At 37.1% G+C, this 18,505-nt stretch overlaps 2 protein-coding genes across 11 annotated transcripts; one reads left to right on the top strand and one right to left on the bottom strand.

Moving 5' to 3' along the window:
* The first annotated feature begins 216 nt into the window (after nucleotides 1-216).
* bbs10 (Bardet-Biedl syndrome 10) lies at nucleotides 217-6,324 on the top strand. 9 transcript variants are annotated; one of them, XM_028002214.1, is made up of 5 exons: nucleotides 244-642; nucleotides 2,125-2,337; nucleotides 2,425-3,375; nucleotides 3,661-3,739; nucleotides 4,988-5,096. In XM_028002214.1, the coding sequence occupies exons 1-4, from the start codon at nucleotides 635-637 to the stop codon at nucleotides 3,719-3,721; spliced, it is 1,233 nt and encodes a 410-aa protein (XP_027858015.1). In that variant the 5' UTR covers nucleotides 244-634; the 3' UTR covers nucleotides 3,722-3,739; nucleotides 4,988-5,096. The 9 variants fall into 9 exon arrangements, with proteins under 9 accessions (XP_027858001.1, XP_027858015.1, XP_027858007.1 ...); XM_028002200.1 differs by lacking the exons at nucleotides 244-642; nucleotides 3,661-3,739 and adding an exon at nucleotides 217-235 and having other exon boundaries at nucleotides 4,988-6,324; XM_028002206.1 differs by having other exon boundaries at nucleotides 3,661-5,126.
* A 1,874-nt stretch (nucleotides 6,325-8,198) lies between these two features.
* Nucleotides 8,199-17,336, bottom strand: cd9a (CD9 molecule a). Of its 2 annotated transcripts, none has more exons than XM_028042187.1 (8): nucleotides 17,123-17,336; nucleotides 14,207-14,309; nucleotides 14,034-14,131; nucleotides 13,012-13,086; nucleotides 12,404-12,505; nucleotides 11,903-11,992; nucleotides 11,612-11,695; nucleotides 8,199-9,502 (listed from the first exon to the last, which is right to left on the bottom strand). In XM_028042187.1, the coding sequence occupies exons 1-8, from the start codon at nucleotides 17,189-17,191 to the stop codon at nucleotides 9,437-9,439; spliced, it is 687 nt and encodes a 228-aa protein (XP_027897988.1). In that variant the 5' UTR covers nucleotides 17,192-17,336; the 3' UTR covers nucleotides 8,199-9,436. The 2 variants fall into 2 exon arrangements, with proteins under 2 accessions (XP_027897988.1, XP_027897998.1); XM_028042197.1 differs by lacking the exon at nucleotides 17,123-17,336 and adding an exon at nucleotides 15,240-15,384.
* Nucleotides 17,337-18,505: the final 1,169 nt, after the last annotated feature.

Here is an 18,505-nt window from a genome sequence, read left to right as displayed (position 1 = left end):
AAAGAAGGACGGTGTAAAGTAAGATTATTAATGTGTGCTTCAAGCCTGTAGTAAATTGTTAGTATTTATACGTTTATCATATTCGAGAGTTAAAACGTGTGGAAAGAAAAGTGAGCAAAAGTCACGCAATTTCCTCATTTAGCCGCTAGATGGCAACCATTTACTCTGAGACGAGCTTTATCAATCAAAGAGGAAGGCTTGTTTCTAGGCGACACGGAAATCCTTCCTGTTTGGCGTGTGAGTTTTCTCGTTCATTTTGTTTATATTCTTTTTCTTAAATTAATCAGGTTATTATGTTAGGTTATTATGTATATTACTGTACTTTATCAATTTAAGGTCGCATGTGAAGCTTTTCGGTAGCGTCATGTGAAGAGCTAGCTTGTAAATACTACCGTAGTACCCGTTAGTCTTTTGTTGCTGTCGAGTTTTCATCATTCGTACTAAGCTGCATTAAGTTATTTATGATTTTCGAGCCAGCAGGATAAACTACTTAAACATTCACAACGAAACTGTGGTTATTTGTTTTCCATTTTCCGGTTTTAAACAGACAGTGTTTGTTTCAGAAACAACAAACCGTGTTTGTTTAAGAACGCTGTCTTAAACAAAGACCGTGTTCTCTGTCCAACTCATCAAAATGTTAAGGTGAATACAAGCAGATTTTAGTTTGGATTCTTCGAAGTTTATTTATCGACAAACTGAGTCAAAAATTTTGTTAAAATTATATTTGCAATCGTGAAACAGCATGCGTTCTTCCTCAGTTGAAGCAAAATCCAATATCATAAAACTTGATCCTATGACTTAATTGAGACGACGTAAAAGTTGTTCCATATCATACGTTTTCTCTGCTTTTTAAAAATAAACACTAGGTAGCTCTAAATCGTGGTGATCCATATTCTACGCATACCTTACAGATATTGTACATTTTACATTTCAGAAATTCTTTTAAGCAATATTATCCACATTTATTGGCACTCTCAATATAGTTAATTAAAAATCCCAAGAAATAAGGTAATCTATTAGTTGCACGGTGGTACAATCGTTGACACTGTTGCCTACATCAAGCAAGCTGGGTTTGAAACCTGACAGGAGGATTTCTTCATGGAATTTGCATAATTCTCCACAAACATTCATGGTCTCTGTCTGGACTCCACAGAAGCAGCAGCAGCAAAAGACATGCATGTTTCGTTACCTGGTCTCTCAAAATTGTCCTTATGTGTGGTTGCTTTTAGTATTGCCCTGTAATGGCAACCTGTCTAGCACACCCCACCCTGTGACCATGTAGGGTAATATGTGGATGGAAGTTTGATTTTTACAGTAGAAATATAATCTTTTTTATCTTTTTCGCTAAGGTCCTTACTGTGAGTGGTGGTGCCAACATAAACTTGGTGCTAACATAAACTTGCCTTTTTTTGGCAATGTTGTTTTTGTTACTATTTCTTGATACATGAGAATCAGCACATATGAAGTTATATTTCTTGTTCTTATTTTTAATAGTTGCTATGAGAATGACCTCAATTTCAAATCGTATTCCAGGAACCAGGAAAGTCTTGCATTATATTATATTATATTATATTATATTATATTATATTATATCCAACTTAAAAATAAAACACTTTATGCTGACTGAAAATTTTTTTAGTCACGTTGCATTTTTTCACATCTTAAGCCTCTGCTGTCATTAATAATGCCTTCCCATTCATCCTGATTTGTCCTACTACTGTCTCTGTAAGGTGATATTCAACTCCTTCCACTGTATTGCCCTCGGGTTTTCTTTCAAAGCTGACAGATCGACTGTATGGGAGGAAGTCCCAGATCTTAATTAAATCATGTTCTACAAACCATCCTCAGCCCTACTCATTATATGTCTGCTTTGTTTTGATTTATGCTTGACCAAGCACAGGCGATTTATGAAGTCTTCTTGATATGTCCAGTACATGGCATACTAAATCTAAAAAACACCAAATCTAAATGTAAAGCTTCTCTTTTTAGAATAAAACTTGAAGGTTTGTTATTTTAATGTTTTTCTTTTCATTTCCTGGAAATCCCTTGCTCAAAGATGACTAATGTGAATTTACAAATCCAGAGTCTAAAATTGTGAAACACTTCCTCCTTTATAATTTTCAGCAACACATTCCAGCGTGCAAAGATGGTGCCACTGGAGCAACTCCACCTCAATCACGTCTTACAGACAGTGTCTGCACTGGAGTCCGTCATCCTTCGCAGTTTTGGACCTGAAGGAGGACAGGTGTTGTTCACTAGAGATACAGGACAAGTGATGTTGAGCCGAAGCGGAAAACGCATCCTCACTGCACTACATCTGGATCACCCACTGGCCAGGTTAGAACAAATGGGATGAATGTGAATATTTCTGCTCTTTTTGGTTAATTGTTAATTCTTCTGCAATGTTATTTGTTGTTGTCTTAGGATGGTGGTGAGGTGCGTCTGGAAGCACAGCACAATAACTGGTGATGGATCCAAAACTTTTGTTCTTCTGCTTGCATCATTACTGCGAATAATTCATGCAACAGCCTCTAAGGAGACTCATATGTTTCAGTCTCATAATTCCACAAAAGCAGCAGAAGCTGCCACTGCCAGGCACTTGGCTGACAAACTGCTAGAATTTGCGCTGACTGAGTTGGATAAATTCATTGTGCTGAATGTGCTGCCACATGGATTCTGTGTTTCATTAGAGAATTTCACAGCGAAAACACAACATAATCTCAGTTTTCAAACTCTTCTGGTATCGTTTTTTCACACACGCCTGGGCTATGCGTATTGTGACTTTTTCCGCAACCTCTTCTGTGAACTGCTCAGTCACTGGAAGGTAAAAGACGACCAACCCTCATTCTCCATTCAACTTTTAAATAACAGCTTCCCAGCACTGCATACCCAAGTATCAGGCGTCCCTGTCAGCTGCTCACGTTTGATTGAAGGGCAGGTGATTCACAGAGACTTTGCTACGCCTTGCCCCCAAGTAAGAAAGCAGCCACTTAAAGCTGCAGTTTTCAATGGATACCTGCAGCCGAAATTACTCACCACAGGAGATGTACTTGAGTTGCGTTGTGGAGACAAAGTGACAGAGGACAGCGGTATTGTGCACTTTAGCTCTTGGACAGAAAGGTCAGTGGAGAGCATAATTGCAACTCTGCAGAGTTTTGGTGTCTCTGTCCTTTTGTGTGCACTGAAACAGTCCTCTGCTGTCCTGGCTGCAGCAACACAGGCAGGGATGTGCCTTGTGGAGTGTGTCAGTGAAGAAGAAATTTCTCTGTTTACGCAGCTAAGTGGGGTAACACCCATCTCAGACTGCAGGAGGATTCATCCAGAGCATATTGCAACACTGACTTTCTGTAAACCATTACTGCTTGGAGCCCACAGGTAGGTGCATATATTTTAGTTTCTTTCTTCAAAGTCAAGCACCATGATTAATTACACCTATCAGAGAACTTTGAGGCGACACATTAATTGGATGTCTACCACCGTCTGTAGGGTTTACTTTATGCTAAATATTTTATTAGTAAAGGCAGTGTTTAGCAAGGGTCAGTACAGCTCAATTCAGTACCAGAAATAATCAAATATGAAAAAATCAATCATCTTAATCTAACCTTTCTCTCACTAATGCTGAAACTGAGAACCAAAAAGAAATTTTATTTCAACCCCTAGATTTGGCTTGATGATGAAGAATGTGTCCCTTCTTCAGGGGACACAGGAGGCTGATCGATGAAGGCAGGCGTCCCTGCAGGTCTGTTGAGCTTTCGCCTCTGCATTGATGCTGAGATGAGGCTTTGGGTGCTGGTTGTTCTTGCCTTTGACCTTTATCTTTGGGGTCTGAACCCAGATGATGAGAGAAGTGCAATTTGGTGCCACAGATTGCAGAACTGATGGGTTGGTCCCAGTCTTCGGTTAAGCTGTGGCGCCGGCACTTCCTCAGCTGCAGAGTTCTTTATTCGTCTCAATCTTGGCTTGAAGCTGCCTGGAGGATCCAACAAACAGTTCCTCTTTTGCATCGGTTTTTATAGGGGTTCCCACACTGTGAACCTGTTCGCAGTGGCTAGCACTTTTGCCATGCTGGTTTTATTGACTGTCTGATCCACCTTTGTTTTGGAGCCATTATGTCATGTCTGTGTTCTTGTTCCGGGCCTGCTCAAGGATCCCACTCCATCCTTTCGCCTGCACACACAGGCCTTCTCTCAGCAGTCTGAGTCTCCTCCAACTGTTTTCTGTTTCCCTGATCAGCAAACTCTGCTCCGTTGGTTCCTCTTTTGTCCTGAACTGCGCCCAGGAGAGACCAGTCACATTTGCTCTACTTTCAGTTCTCCCTTTTCCTTTCTATCTGTCATCTAGTATCTGCCTCCAACACAACATCAGTGATCTTTGATTGCAGTTACACATTCCACATCATTTCAAGTTCATTGTCAAAATCACATCTATAACCTCTTTTAGCTTCTCTGATTCAGCATTAAAACAATATTAATACAAATATTTTGCATTGGGTCTTATTCAGTTACTCAAAGTGTTTAGACTTTGTTCTGTAAAACTTTCTGCAGGCTGGAAACTTACTTCCTCTTTTTTCAGGTTCCTGCTGTTCCTTCTTCATGGCTTGGCAGCACTCTATCTATCTGTGATTATGACTATGCTTTCTTATGATTCTGTATACAAAAATAAATAGAATTAAAGAAAAGTTTTCATGACACAAAACAAAAGCACAACCTCATTGATCTTAATGAAGTTTGATTCTACTGTTGGGTTTAGAAATTACTTTGTATGATCAATTTTAAAAGTAATTTCTTCTATTGTTACTGCTAAACTAAAGTGTTCACCATGGAAAAAATAGGAGGATCTCGAGTTATCTTGAAACATACATTGATGTTTCATGGATGTAACAATGTAGAATGTGAAAAAAAAACTCCTGGTATATGTGTAATTTTTCAAGTCATTGTTATCTGCTGTACAACATTCAAGTTAACTATTGTCATTTTGTTTTTGACAGATACGTTCATTTGGACTTCCATGATTGTGAAGAAAGACTCAAAGTTAAACCTTGTAGCCTGGTGATTTGTGCCCCAAGCGAAGGTCAAGCTGATCAGCATGCATGTGCATTTCAAGACGCCCTTCGAATGCTACTGACAGCATTGGAGCCCATGCACAAGACTCAGACGGCTCTAAAGAAAACCATCCCATCAGAAGAATGCACGTCTTTACATACAGACAATATAAGTAATGAAGCTGCATGCAGAGTGCATCTTCATCAGAAATGTGTGATAGAGACAGGTTGTGTAATATCTGCTGGTGGGACATTTGAGTTTCTGCTGCACCATGCCCTTCATCAATATGGCCACAGTTGCTCAGTTTCTGTTAACACAAGTGCAGTTTCCCAGCTCTTGGCAAAGGCCCTGTTGAGCGTGCCCCGGCAGATTTACTCTCACAATCTAAAACATTTCCTGCAGGCACAAACCAGGGTCATGGCTTTGATTCCAAGACAACCCAATGCCCTCAGCACAAACCTCATACACACTGAAGGTCCTCTTGCAGATGGTAAACTAAGCTTATGCTCTTGTAACAAAGGTAACATGTCATTAAAACTTTTGGACTTGGGCTTTGAATCCGTCTCTTGTAAGTATCAGCTGGTACTGGCTGTGCTGCAGTGTCTCACAAATCTGCTCCGAATGAACATGTTGCTGAGGACACACACTATATTACACACAAAGTCCCACAATTCCCTGAATGCTCACTCGGAAAGCTCAGAGGACGAGGATGAAGACTAAAGTTGTGTTGCTCTAACAGGAAACTAGAAATGTACTTTTTGTGTCAACATTTAGAAAAAGAACATCTAATTTTGGATGAAATAGTTGCACTGTAATTATTTTCAATGTGTTTTTTCTTGATAGTTCATTGCAGTGTTGTCAGACTATAATGCTTTTGATCTGTGAAAATCTGTTATATGTAAATGAAAACATAAGAGAAAATTGTATTTATAAGCAAATGGATGAACTGAGATGAGGTTTTGCCAAACGAAATAAAATAAGGAGAAAATTTTGTAATTTCACATAGCACAGAATAAAGTGACATAGAAATGTATGTCTCCATTCTAGTTTTTCTTCAGTTTTTTTTTTTCTCACACCTAATGTTTTATATATTTAAACACATAATATTAAAGATAACAGAGTGAATGCTGTTTTTAAATAGTAACTACTTCTTTTTGAGAGGAAAAAAATCTATCCAAGCTATTAGCACTACATCGAAAGTAAATTCTAAATAAACCCAATAAGTGATTGTGCCAAAGTTGACAGCAACAACTGCAAATAAATCATTTGTGATATCTGGCAAGAAGTCTTTCTTTGAGGAGGAATTTTGACCTGCTTCTTATTGTAGATTTGTTTTGGTGTTGTAAGCCTTCATGGACTGACTGAATTTGTTTTTAGTCTGAATTTTTGCGGATCATTAAATCATGTATTCAGTTTTGAGATCTGTTAACTCACTTCATGTTCAGTTTCAGTGATTTCTTGATTCTACAATTCTACCATTAATGAAGCGTTGGTGTGGGTAGTGAAATTGAACCAACAAAAAATAAGTGTAGTTCAAAATTAATTATGGAACCCAGCTGTTCTTTCATATAGTGTTGGTATAGATAACCATTGTTTCTTACTAAATTAAAACGTTTGAAAACTACATTTTGTATTTACTCAGATTTTCTGACAATACAATTTGCTTGATCACCTAAAACATTTAAGTATGACCAAATAAAACAAACAAACAAAAAAAACAACTGAAGAAATGGTTTTCACAGCACTATACATCCATGAAGTAATTCACTCTTAGGAAAAAGGAAAAGCTCATCTGCGTCATTATTTGTTTTTCAAAATGTCTCTTTCTTATCTTTGTCCTCCTTCTATATTCCTTTGAGCATCACAGTTTGGTGTTCACAAAACAAACTTACTGTTGTAACAGCACAGAAACATAGTCTTACAAGTAAGTACTCTCCTTTTTGCAATCAGCCTTATCTGCGTAGTGGAGCTTTGGCAGCACCCAACTTTCAACAGCCAAATCATAGTTTGCTTCCTTGTGCTGTAATCAGAGGAACACAAATGCTGTTTTCACCTCTATCTTTGGGAGAAACTGAGTCATCTGGATTTTAATTAGACTCTTAATCTATTACACAGCCTTCTGTTTACTGCTACTTCTGCATCCTTAGTTTTTGAGACAAATTTTCCGCAATTTAATTAAGACAAAGTGACTCAGAATCACTTTGTCTTAATCAAAGCCAGCTATTTTCTTTGTTTATGATCTCTATGAGTCACTGTTGATTGTCACCAAAATCAAAGTGGAAAAAGTTGAGGGAGTGGGTGTTTGTTTTTTTTCTTCTGCACACTAGGGAACAAACTGAAAGTGTCATTGTGTTATCAGGACACCTCAGCCTTTCTAATCCTGGCACGCCTTTATGTAGTGCACATCAAGTACACTCAGTGAAATAGTAAATTATTCATGTTTGGTGTCCATATGATTAAACAAAGTTCTAGCGCAGTCTGGAAAAAGAATGGAATTGGATTTTACATTGCTTAGATATGGAAATGTATGAAAAAGTCAAATAGTCTTTGTTTTCTAACCTATTATCTAAACATTATGTCCAACCTTCATTGTGATCTTGAATTTCACTTTAGTCTCCTTCTTTCAATCCCTCTCTGTCTGTAATTTCTTATATTCTTGTCACACTTACCTTCTTTTTTCTGTTTCCTCCATTCCCATTTTCTTTTGTTTCTTTTCACTTATGTCATTCCTTTCTTTATTGTACCCCCTTCCCTACTTTATTGTGTCCATCCTTTCCATTTCTGTCCTTTCTAATGCCTGTCCTCCAACCCTCCCTTGTGTCCTTCCCTTATTTCTTCATGTGTCCATCCTTGCTTCCTTACAGTCTCTTCCAAACAGCCTCCTTCGTGTTTTGCATTCTTCAATTCTTTAGTCTGCCTTGTTTTTGAAGATTGCCATTTTAAAGCATTTGCACTGCAGACATATTTACAATATGTTCATGTTGAATTTTTTTCAAGTGAACACAAAAGAACTAGAAATTCTGGGGAACAGTCTGGAAAAGTATGGTATCTTATCATAAAAAATGCTTAGGTATCATGATTAAAAGCAACCTGTGAGAATGTAATTTCTTGGAATGTGTGCTTGTGAGTCCAAGACAGATCAAAAAAATCCCCAAATTCAACTTAAATCACTTTATTGTATTTGGCTCTTGTTAACATAGTGTTACAGTGCATAGTGTATAAATGAAATTATTCTGTCAAATCAAGAGGACACTGCAAAATGCTTAAACTGCATATAACATACACACACCAAGCATCCAAAAATGTACAAACAGAAATATAAAACATACAAAAATTGAAGAAAAAAAAACAAATAAAAGGCGTTTCAAACAGGGACAAATTAAAAAATAAATGGCAGAAAAAAAACTGAGCCGAATGCTACTGTAACATCAAGCTTGTTTAAACCACAAATATCTCGTAGATTTTAGCTTGGCATTTATTTGGCTGCTAGCCATCATCGGTTTTGTTGCCTTGTTTACTTCTGTGTTGCACTGAAGTGGTGGGTTAGGGTTAGGGTTGGTGTTTCCATTAGCAGGATATCCAAAGTGGTCGCCATCAATAAATCAATATCATCAATACACACTGACATGCTGTTTCGCTAGTTAGAAGCTCACAAATGCCGATTTCAGTCAAATAACCACAAATTTACACATTTCAGTACTACACTGCTATTGATGCAGATAGCACCCGTTCTATACATGGATATAGTAAAAACACTGCATCTATCTTAGGAGCAAAGGTGTCGCTGATTTACTGATATACTGGGAGAATGTGAAATTATGTTGGGACATGAACTCTGTCTTTTGAGGTAACTTCTGGCATCTGATTAGCTTTGGTCTCATTTAGATAAAAGATGGGGAAAAAAACCGCTCAGAAACAAACAAGCAAACATTCTGCCAAAATCTGTTTACTGACAAAATTATCGTTCACTTTGGACCATATTTATAAAGTAAGCCAATTGTAGCATTAAAAAAAACAACTTTTATTTTTGTCTCCATAGAATGTGTGTTGGCTTTACATACTGTATATCTATGTTGTTAAAAATTATTTGGCTTAATACTGGAACTTGATAATTACTGTGCCGGAAAGGCCAGTCTATACATTAAAAAAACATTGACCAGAAGGTTAGTATGAAATGTTTTATGCTGTGTAGTAGCACAATTCTTAAAACTCTGTACATAAATAAACCAGATGGACCAAAATCAAGTGCATCACACCTTTACGTTCTCTACAGTCAGAATTAGGTTAACCCTTCTTAGTTAGCACCCTCCTTAAAAATAAGTAATTTATTTTTGTTGGCAGTGAAGACTCTGAGAATGACATCATGCAACAATATCAATGACTGCCAGTGGGTGTTACACCACCTCCCGAGATTTCCTGATGGCACAGCACAGGAGCATGGTAAAGATCAACCCAAACACCTGTTGGAGAAATACAAAGGGTATATTACATGTGTGTATTATCCATTCCTAAATATCTGATACCTTTGCAATCGTCTGAATTATTTGGCTCTCTCTAGTCCCAATTAAAATACTGTAGTCTAGAATTGTAAAGAAGCCATGTGATAAACATACTGCTTATGAAGTTTCCATGAGTTGTTAGGTGAAGAAAAAAATGGTTTTCAAAATACTTTTGCAAATGAAAATCTGAAAAGGGTGACATGCACATCATGTGTTCTTGATGTATTCCGTCTGAGTCAATCCTTTGTAGATACACCTGATGCTACAATCGCAGCGGCACATCTTACAGGTATATGCCTCTAACCAGTTTCACTGGATGAAAAAAAAGTGTGAATGCTTCCATATCTGTGAATGGCTGTATGTCTTGGATTGTTGTCTCTACCTCAACTCTGACCAGTTTCACTGTTTGTGTTGAAGAAAAGAATCCCCTGTGCATAATGTTGCTGCCACCACCAAGTTTCATTGTTAACATGGTGTGTTCAATGTGAGGGTGTTAGTTTTCTGTATTTTACACTTGAACCAAAATGTCCATCTGATTAACAGTGCTCTGTGAAACATTTGACCCTCTACTTTATCTTCTCCCCTGACCTTTCTGTTGTGTTCCTTGGTCTTCATGATGCTGTTTGTACATTAAGGCTCTCACAGAACAGCTGTTTTTATACTGAGTTGAAATTGCACATATATCCCCTCTGTATTTACTAAGGAGGTGGCCTATAAACATAATTGGTTGCTCTGGATTTTATTTATAAGTACTAGGGAGGCTAAATACAAATGTAAGCTTCATTTTTAGAATTTGAGAAACAAAATGTTTCCCTTCCCTTCTACTGCATAATTAGTGCCATTTTGTATTGATTTACCACAAAATCCTAATAGTATACATTTAAGATATTTAAACATTTACAGAATAAACTATGTAGAATTTTCATCAGTCCTGGCTAAAGCTAGACATATTTTGAATAATAAATCTCTTCATATTCTACATAACAATCTGATTTTGCCATATTTAACATATTGTTCAGAAGTGTAGGGAATTAATTACAAAATCTCTTTACAACCATTGAGTTTCCTACAGAAACGAGCCATTAGAATCATCCATAATGTCTGTTTTTATGAGCACACAAACCCATTATTCTTAAAATCTAGAATTCTAAAATTTCAAGATCTGGTGGAATTTAACATTGCACAAATTATGTTTAAAGCATCAAATAAACTGCTACCTGAGCACATACACAACATGTTTTGTGAAAGAGAAAGGGGATATAACTTAAAGGGTTACTCAAACTTAAGGATTCGTAGTATACGAAAGAGCTTTTGTAATTTCAATTCATGGTGTAATTTTATTTAAAAAATAAGGAGCTAAAACAAAGTCAAAATTGAATACAATTTAAAAGGAAATATAAGGAGGAGGTTTTCACAAGATATAGAAATATGGATGAGAGATAGCTCTAATGTGTATATGTAAATTGAGGCTAATGCATATTAGTGTGTGTGGGTATGGATGTATGGATGTATATACTGTATTTCGACATATGTAAACCCAGATAAAATGAAAAATTAATTAACCTATATTTATTTTATTTTATTTTTTTTATTTAATAATGAGGAGATGGTATGAGTTTATGGGGTAGGAGTTTCTTACGTCTTCCTACTCCTTTTCCAGCATGTTAAGATTATTGTAGTACAAAAATATGTGTCTTTTGCATTCCGTGTTCTTATCCGTTTGTGATTTTATACTTCTATCATGTTCTAAATAAATTTAAAAAAAAGATTGTGGTTGTAACATGACAAAATGTAAGAAGGTTCAAGTGGTATTAACACTTCTGCAAGTCACTCTAAATTAAACACATCAAGACCTGTTTTACTTTACATATTAACGAAAAATACAATGAAATAAATTAATTAAATAAAATATACTATTCCCCAAACCTGTTATATAAACATTTCAGTTAAAATAAACACTTTTTGTTGTTTGTGAGGGCCTTTGCATAGTGATTCCCGAGCCTTGAGTTGGAGACCCCTCTGAAACAAGTGACTAAAATGTGTGTTAAGGTATGCATGCTGCACACTCACCATAATGACCCCAATTGTGATCCCTATTCCTCCAACAATGTGTAACTTGGAGTTAAACACCTCGTCGATGGCATCAGGACAGCTCTGTAATAGATAGGAGTCATTCAGTTTCCTTGCTTTACAGCATGCTCAACAACATGATATATACAGATAAAAATAACAGAGAGCCAGAGACTGTGCAAACTCCTGCAAACAGATGTTTCCATAACAATACATGGGCACTCATAACACAAATTGTACAGTCACAACAGAGATAAAACATTTGTTGGATAATTTAGGTCGTGGTTGTACCTTAATAATGAACATGTCAAGATTTTCCGCAGGGGGACAAAGATCAGGATAAGTTTCTCCCATCCGACCCTTGAGACCGCAGCAGTTTAACTGGAAACAGACAGATAACATAGTGCAATGTAACCTAATTAGTCTATGTGTTTTGAAGAGATACTGTAAAATACTGGCTTGTTCTGTAGTACTCAATTTTTTGGAGTCATGGAAATGTTCCCAAGCCTGAGTTGAGAATATGATTGATGAATTTTCCATTTTAGCTTCTGTACCTTCACTTCCACAGTTATGCTGTGCATAATTATGCTGCCTCGCAGATAAAGCTACAGGTCTTACAAAGACACAACTGGGATATAATAGTTCTACTCCAGCTCTAAGAAATACTCATCTGACTTAGGTAAAACATTTATTTGCTGTCAAAATCCCCCCCTTTGTGATTAATTATTAACGGTCCAGATAATTGTTAGTCAGAGAAAATAAAAAGCAGGAATTAAGTCCAACAAGTCTCACCTCATTTTGGATCAAACGCAGAGTCTCTTTTAGACCCTCGTCTCTTGTTTTACCGTACTCTTCGTATGTCTGTCTGTAGAATCCATTGATCAGATCCAACACCTGCAACACAATCACAAGCATGGTAAACTAAAAATCTTGTCACAACTAAGACTCCGAAGTCAAAAATGTTAATTTTTGATAATTTGTTGTCCTTTGTGTTGTACTAAATTATTGTGCTTTTACCTAAAACAAAGACCTAGTACTCAATGACTCAATGTGTGTGAATACACCAACCAGCTTTTTTAGCAATCTCCTTTTGTGGCCAGCAGTGACTGCTAGAGAACTGTAATGTCAGCAGTTGTCTTGTTGTGTGGACCATAACATGAAATTTTTGCATTTAAGTCTTTTGCATTGGTCTAACGTAAGGAAATAAATACATAGACTGGGTATTTGATAAATCTGTCTAATGTGTTGCTTTTTGAACTGAATTACTGCAGTAAATTATGGTTTCAATAATATTCTAATATACTGAGATGCCCCTGTATGTGAAGTGCTCTTGCTTTTACTTTTATTCTGTCTTTAAGCATCATGGCATCCATTTTAAGAACACACTGTAGTTAGTTTACCTTGTTCTGGTATGAAAAGCCCCAGAATCCAGCGGCTATCTCGATGGCAAATATGATCAACAGGAATGAAAAGAACTGCACAGAGAAATACAAAATTAAACTCAGCTGATAGCTGTCTTCCATGCATGCTTGTGTGCTGGTATTGTATGTGCATTTGCACAATGCAAAGGCAGTGGAGTGTGGCCAAACCCAGTTTTCATTGGCTCCTCCTCCAGCGAGATTTAGTGCAAGCAGATTATGACCACACTGGGCAGGAAGGGGGGAGCAAGCACTGAAAATCTACTGACTCCCTTGTGGCCTTGAGACTGTTCAGTAAACAATGATGAAAGCAGATGTCTCATACCTTAAATAGGGCGTTCACAAGCTATGGATATTGACGAGAATTTAGAAGTCTGTGAAAAAAAGAACATATAAAACCTGGATGCAAAGGTTTGTGAACCTCACTGTATATAAGGAGGTTACTGTTTTGAATGCTGTTATTCGGGTATGGAATAAAAAGGTTGAATTGTCACTAAATACTTATTTGTATCTCTTTTTCTTAAAACTATTTTTATCTCTCTTTTTTTAGTAAACACATTCAATTTATATGTAATTTTTTGGGTAATAAGTTATCTCATCAACTCTCCTTCACCCAAGCATGACAGATAGTGTTCTGTATCAACCTAATGCTATATAAATGCGCTAATGCATAGTGTTGGAAAAATATGTTAGTTATCGATTTATAATCACATATTTGGTCGTTGCATTATTACTTTGTTTTACTTATCTTATATTCAGCTTTTGGTTGATTATTTACACATTTGTTGGTAATTTCTTCTTTTTCTCATTTAACCTTATGTTGCCAGAAACATACGCAGCATGACATCTGATGGTAGAAGTGAAACTTTTGTCATTTCCTCATCAAATACAAATCTGTTTACACGTTTAAGGCCCTACTTGCAAAATACCCAGTGTCCTAGGTGCCCAATTTAGCCATGGAGGGGGAGAAGGGGGGTAATAAAATTATAATAAGTGCTACTAACCAGCCCCAGCATCAATGGTGATTCCTGGATTGCTCCACAACATCCCAAGAACCCCATCACCATCATAAGCGCTCCAACGGCAATCATGACATAAACACCTAAACATAGTGCATGGATGAGTTCACATAATACAAACTTTAAGGAATGCCTGTTATTTTATGAATCGGTCTTACCTGTGTATAACACATATGGAGAATCTTCTCCTTGAAACAGGCTATTGGTTTTCGAGTCCAGTTTCAGCCACAGACCTATAGCCAGTACAGCAGTGCCTGCAAGCTGACACACATTACATACCTCAGTTAACACAATGCTACAATTAGCACTAAATTAACACTGCATGCTTCCCTCTACTGTAGCTTTTAATATGATGGTTTAGTCCATATTCAGGGCATATCTTAAATCTGCCTGACATCACAGTGCATTTAAAATTAAGCTCCAACAAGTGTAAGCAGCTGCTCTGAAATCTGCTCTAACATGCCCTCTCTAAAGTCTTTCTCTTCCATTTTTTTCCCCTTTTTGAGGCTTCAGGAATGTTTCTGCAGTACTAGTTTATAAGCCTGCGTAAACATTAGAGTCCTTTGTGGTAAATACTCACGGCACATGATGAACCCACTGCACAAAGTGCTCATTTAATCAGAACGCCTTGTTCCTGAAGTCTCTTTTGTATATTGATTCAGTTCTATATATTGTTAGACAAACATGAAAAGAACTGAAAATATATTTATGAATATAAATTCACCTCTACATTAAGAGTCACACAAAGGAAGAATAAGAATGTAATATTTCTATGGTAAATGGTAAATGTAACAATTACAGGAAATTGGCATCCGGTACTACTTTACAGGAATTCTATTTCTTAAACTGTGAAGAAAAAATGGCTTAAATTGTCCTTGAAAGAATGAATGTTTTACCAATCCATGATGACCACATTGTGACGTACTAAGAAGCTCTGTGAGCACAGACAAACGAGTAAACTTTTTACTTTTGCGAGTGTAACACCTTGTATTTTCTTCAGTGAGAAAAGTGCAGCTTTGTGAGGTTTTATTGTTCCCACCTGACTTTTATGTATTGCTTTGCTTCTCAGCCTCTTCCTGGTATAGTTCAGCAAAATGGCTGACTCTCAAGTACATATTTAGGATATATTGTTAACAGCTCTGTCTGATCTTTTCATACGCCTCACAGTATAGAAAAATAAAGTGCACCTACCCACTAAATAAAATTGAAGATAAATATGAGATATTTTAAACACTTGATCCCACTGGGAAGAGCCATAGTAATTCAGTATGAACCAATCCACCGTTCGGAGCAGCTAGCTTCTGCCCAAGAGAAAGCTGAAACGACTGGGACACCACACCTTAAATCACCTGATTATACAGTTAGGAGTGGCAGAGCGGAACCAGAAAGCAACCTTCCCACTGTTTAGTCAAGTGAGGTCTAGTCTGTGTTTTTCCAACTCATTGTGTTATGTTTCTACATGTGTTTCCATTGTGTTGTCTAAAAATGACATTTACTTAAGTCACACAGACATTCAGGCGTTTTATATCCCCACAGCATCTCAGAGGTTCAGGCATGTCAGCACTTTCTGAGCATTTTCTAAGATGCCTGCTTGGCAGCATATTTACTGCTCCTTTGTCAAACTGAGCGTAACTGTCTTGATTTGAGAAGCTGGATCGTTATGGTCTGATACCGGAGGCAGACTGAGGTATAATCAAACAAAGCATCTGCTTATGGTCGTAAATCAACAGACAGCCCCCAAAGAGAAGCATTCTGGTCCTTTTTATTTTCCACTCTGCCAACATTGGTTTTGATGATTTTGTATATTATAGTGAAAATACTCTCCAAACATATTCAAACTCATGTGAAAAGTAAGCTCAAACTATTATATGTCACAATTTAAACTACTTTTCCTTGCAAAATTGCTTTTGAACGTGAATGCCAAAACTGTTGTGAGGGTCATTAAGTTATTTCTTTTATTTTTGCAAATGTAAGACTATGTGTTCTGATGAATATTGCATTCTGTTTTGCCCAGCCTTTTCTGTGTCGTTGAATCATGACCTTAACTGAGGTAACTGAGGTACTCCTAGTTGATGATGCTCTCTTGGTAGTTTGCCTACTCCTAGGTTGCCTGCAGGCTCACCACTGTTTCATGTATTCTCTATATGTAGACATTGGTGCTCACAGAGGTTCACTTGAATCCCAGAAATTTAACATCAGCCTTGTTCTGACAGCCACAAAAAGGTGAACATTTTAACTTTCTATGACTTGATGTTGAAAGAACTGATTATAACATTTCAGATCGTTCTCCCACTTCCCCTTTATGACACAACTGCAGTCACATGACGATCTGCGGTTTTAAACAAACTAAAATCAATTTAACCAAATGTACTTTAGAATCTTTATTGATTTTTAATGTTTTTATATTAAATAAACTTGCTTCTTAGAAGAAAAAATCTGTAACGTTTGCAAATACATATAAGCACACGTATAAGCCTGAAAGCCCACGCGCACGCATGGTGGGAAATCCCTGCTTTCCCACTAATGTATGGCTATTCCTACCACTATAAATAGCTGCACAAATTAGAAACGTTCATAGGGAAAAGCATCTATCTACAACCACACATTCATTCACATAAAACACGACACACCCTGCAGGCGTGGGTCTCAAATATAAATTACACGACCAACGCACAGCTGCAGCTTTAAACACAACGTGACGAATTAAAAAATTAATCATGTATCACCTGTGTAATCTTTACTTGGTTTTGTTTATTAAAATGTCATGCAGCCACAGTCCAAAGTATGCGCTACATCGTGGAACTGGGTCACTTGGCCACTGGGGATTATTCTCCAGACCGATCCACAAACACTGAGGGCATGTTTGCGTGCGTGAGGAGGCGTGTGCGTGTGTGTGTGTGTGTGTGTGTGTGTGTGAGCGGTCAGTGCTTTTTATCATACGAACCTCTGCGATAAGACCCGCTCTGTGCTCTGCACGATTCGGGACACCCCTATCATTTCATTCACAATCTAGTAACCTGCTCTAATACGACAGGATGCATATGAGAATAAATGTTTTCTCGCCTCGCACTTACCCAAAACACCAGGTTGAAGGCGAACATCAGATACTTGATGCATCTCTCTCCACCCGACAGCGCTGCCATGGCGATTTTTCTGCTTCAAATCCTACGACTGTTTAACGGAGTAGGTGTTAAAATAGAGGGTAAGAATAGGGAAGTGATTCCTCTAAATAACAGTCAGTGTACTAAACGGGTATTCGTCGACGCGCTGGCACTGCTCGTTGTGCAGTGCGCGCGTGTAGTGGTCCGCCCCCACAAGACTAAAACCTTTCATTTCTTTTTAATTTCCTAAATCAATTTAGAAAAGCAAACAACTGCACCAAATGCGTTTTATTGTGATATTTTGTGAAACTTTTCAATCCTTTTGACATTTTCTTAAACTGTTTAATGATACAGTATTTTTTTTAACTATAGTACCCTATATTTTTCCAAAGTACACTTAAAACCGTTGTTTTAAATGCAGCTTATATGAAGCCAGCTGTCACAGCTTTTTGCGTTTTCTGTGACAAAGCAAACTGAAGCCCGCAAGGTGCGATGACGTAATTTTCCCAGAATAAGAAATGCGCGTTCATGTATTTAATATATTGCACATGAATGAACACGGTGCTCGAGCAGACTATTTTGTTTTTAGCTTGAGGTTAATATTTTACTGTCTGCATTACACCTAATAATAATTAACTGTTCACCTTGTGAAACCAGAGTTGGGCCACTTAGACTATGTATCTTTATAGAAACAGCTTAAAAGAATAAATAATTATAACATGAAATAACATTTTACAGAGCCATTAAATATAATCTGGATATATAATCAGCTTTTTTACTGTAGCCTCTCTTTGTTTTGTTTTGGTTTTTAATGCTTTGTGATCATAGTCATCATAAGTCATAAGTCAGCTCCAAGAACAAAATATCTTAAATAAATGAATTAACCTCACAAGAAGAAAAACATTTACCATATTAGTGGTTTATATATATTTTTGCCACATTGGGTGCATCTCTCACACACCATGTATATTGCAGATGTGCTTGTCTGCTTTCAAATGAACACAAGTGTGACACAAATGTGAGAGACATAATAATATTATTTAGTCTCATGAAATGCTGTGCAGTTACTGTGCTGATGAAAAATGATGAATGATGAAATGATGAAAAATAGATACTGATGTTTGAAGCCGAAAATGAAACTTGTGGTATAACTCATGTTCTAATTATCCTGATTAATAATTAGCACTCAACGAGCTTTGAAACGTAACTCTCAGATTGTCAATTGGTCTATGAATGGGTAAAGGTTTTTCATAAAATACAATGATGTTGTGACATCACGACAAAGGTAATACCAAATACTGATAGTAGAATTCAACACCTATGGCCCTATTAGCCACACATTCAACCTGGAAGTGC

The sequence above is a fragment of the Xiphophorus couchianus genome, chromosome 2 (genome assembly GCF_001444195.1).
Source record: "Xiphophorus couchianus chromosome 2, X_couchianus-1.0, whole genome shotgun sequence".
Taxonomy (NCBI): domain Eukaryota; kingdom Metazoa; phylum Chordata; class Actinopteri; order Cyprinodontiformes; family Poeciliidae; genus Xiphophorus; species Xiphophorus couchianus.
Note: the sequence above shows the minus strand (reverse complement) of the source record. Positions and strands in the feature narration are given on the sequence as shown.

Bases quoted from the DNA above. Each gene is read 5' to 3' on its own strand.
- cd9a (XM_028042187.1), bottom strand. From the start codon at position 17,191: ATGGCAGCGCTGTCGGGTGGAGAGAGATGCATCAAGTATCTGATGTTC. The intron at 12,506-13,011 runs GTAAACTAACTA...ATTGTGTTGCAG, and splicing joins GCTTTTCATACCAGAACAAG to GTGTTGGATCTGATCAATGG. The intron at 11,993-12,403 runs GTGAGACTTGTT...GTCTGTTTCCAG, and splicing joins TGCGTTTGATCCAAAATGAG to TTAAACTGCTGCGGTCTCAA.
- bbs10 (XM_028002190.1), top strand. The intron at 2,338-2,424 runs GTTAGAACAAAT...TTGTTGTCTTAG, and splicing joins CTGGATCACCCACTGGCCAG to GATGGTGGTGAGGTGCGTCT. The intron at 3,376-4,987 runs GTAGGTGCATAT...TGTTTTTGACAG, and splicing joins TTACTGCTTGGAGCCCACAG to ATACGTTCATTTGGACTTCC.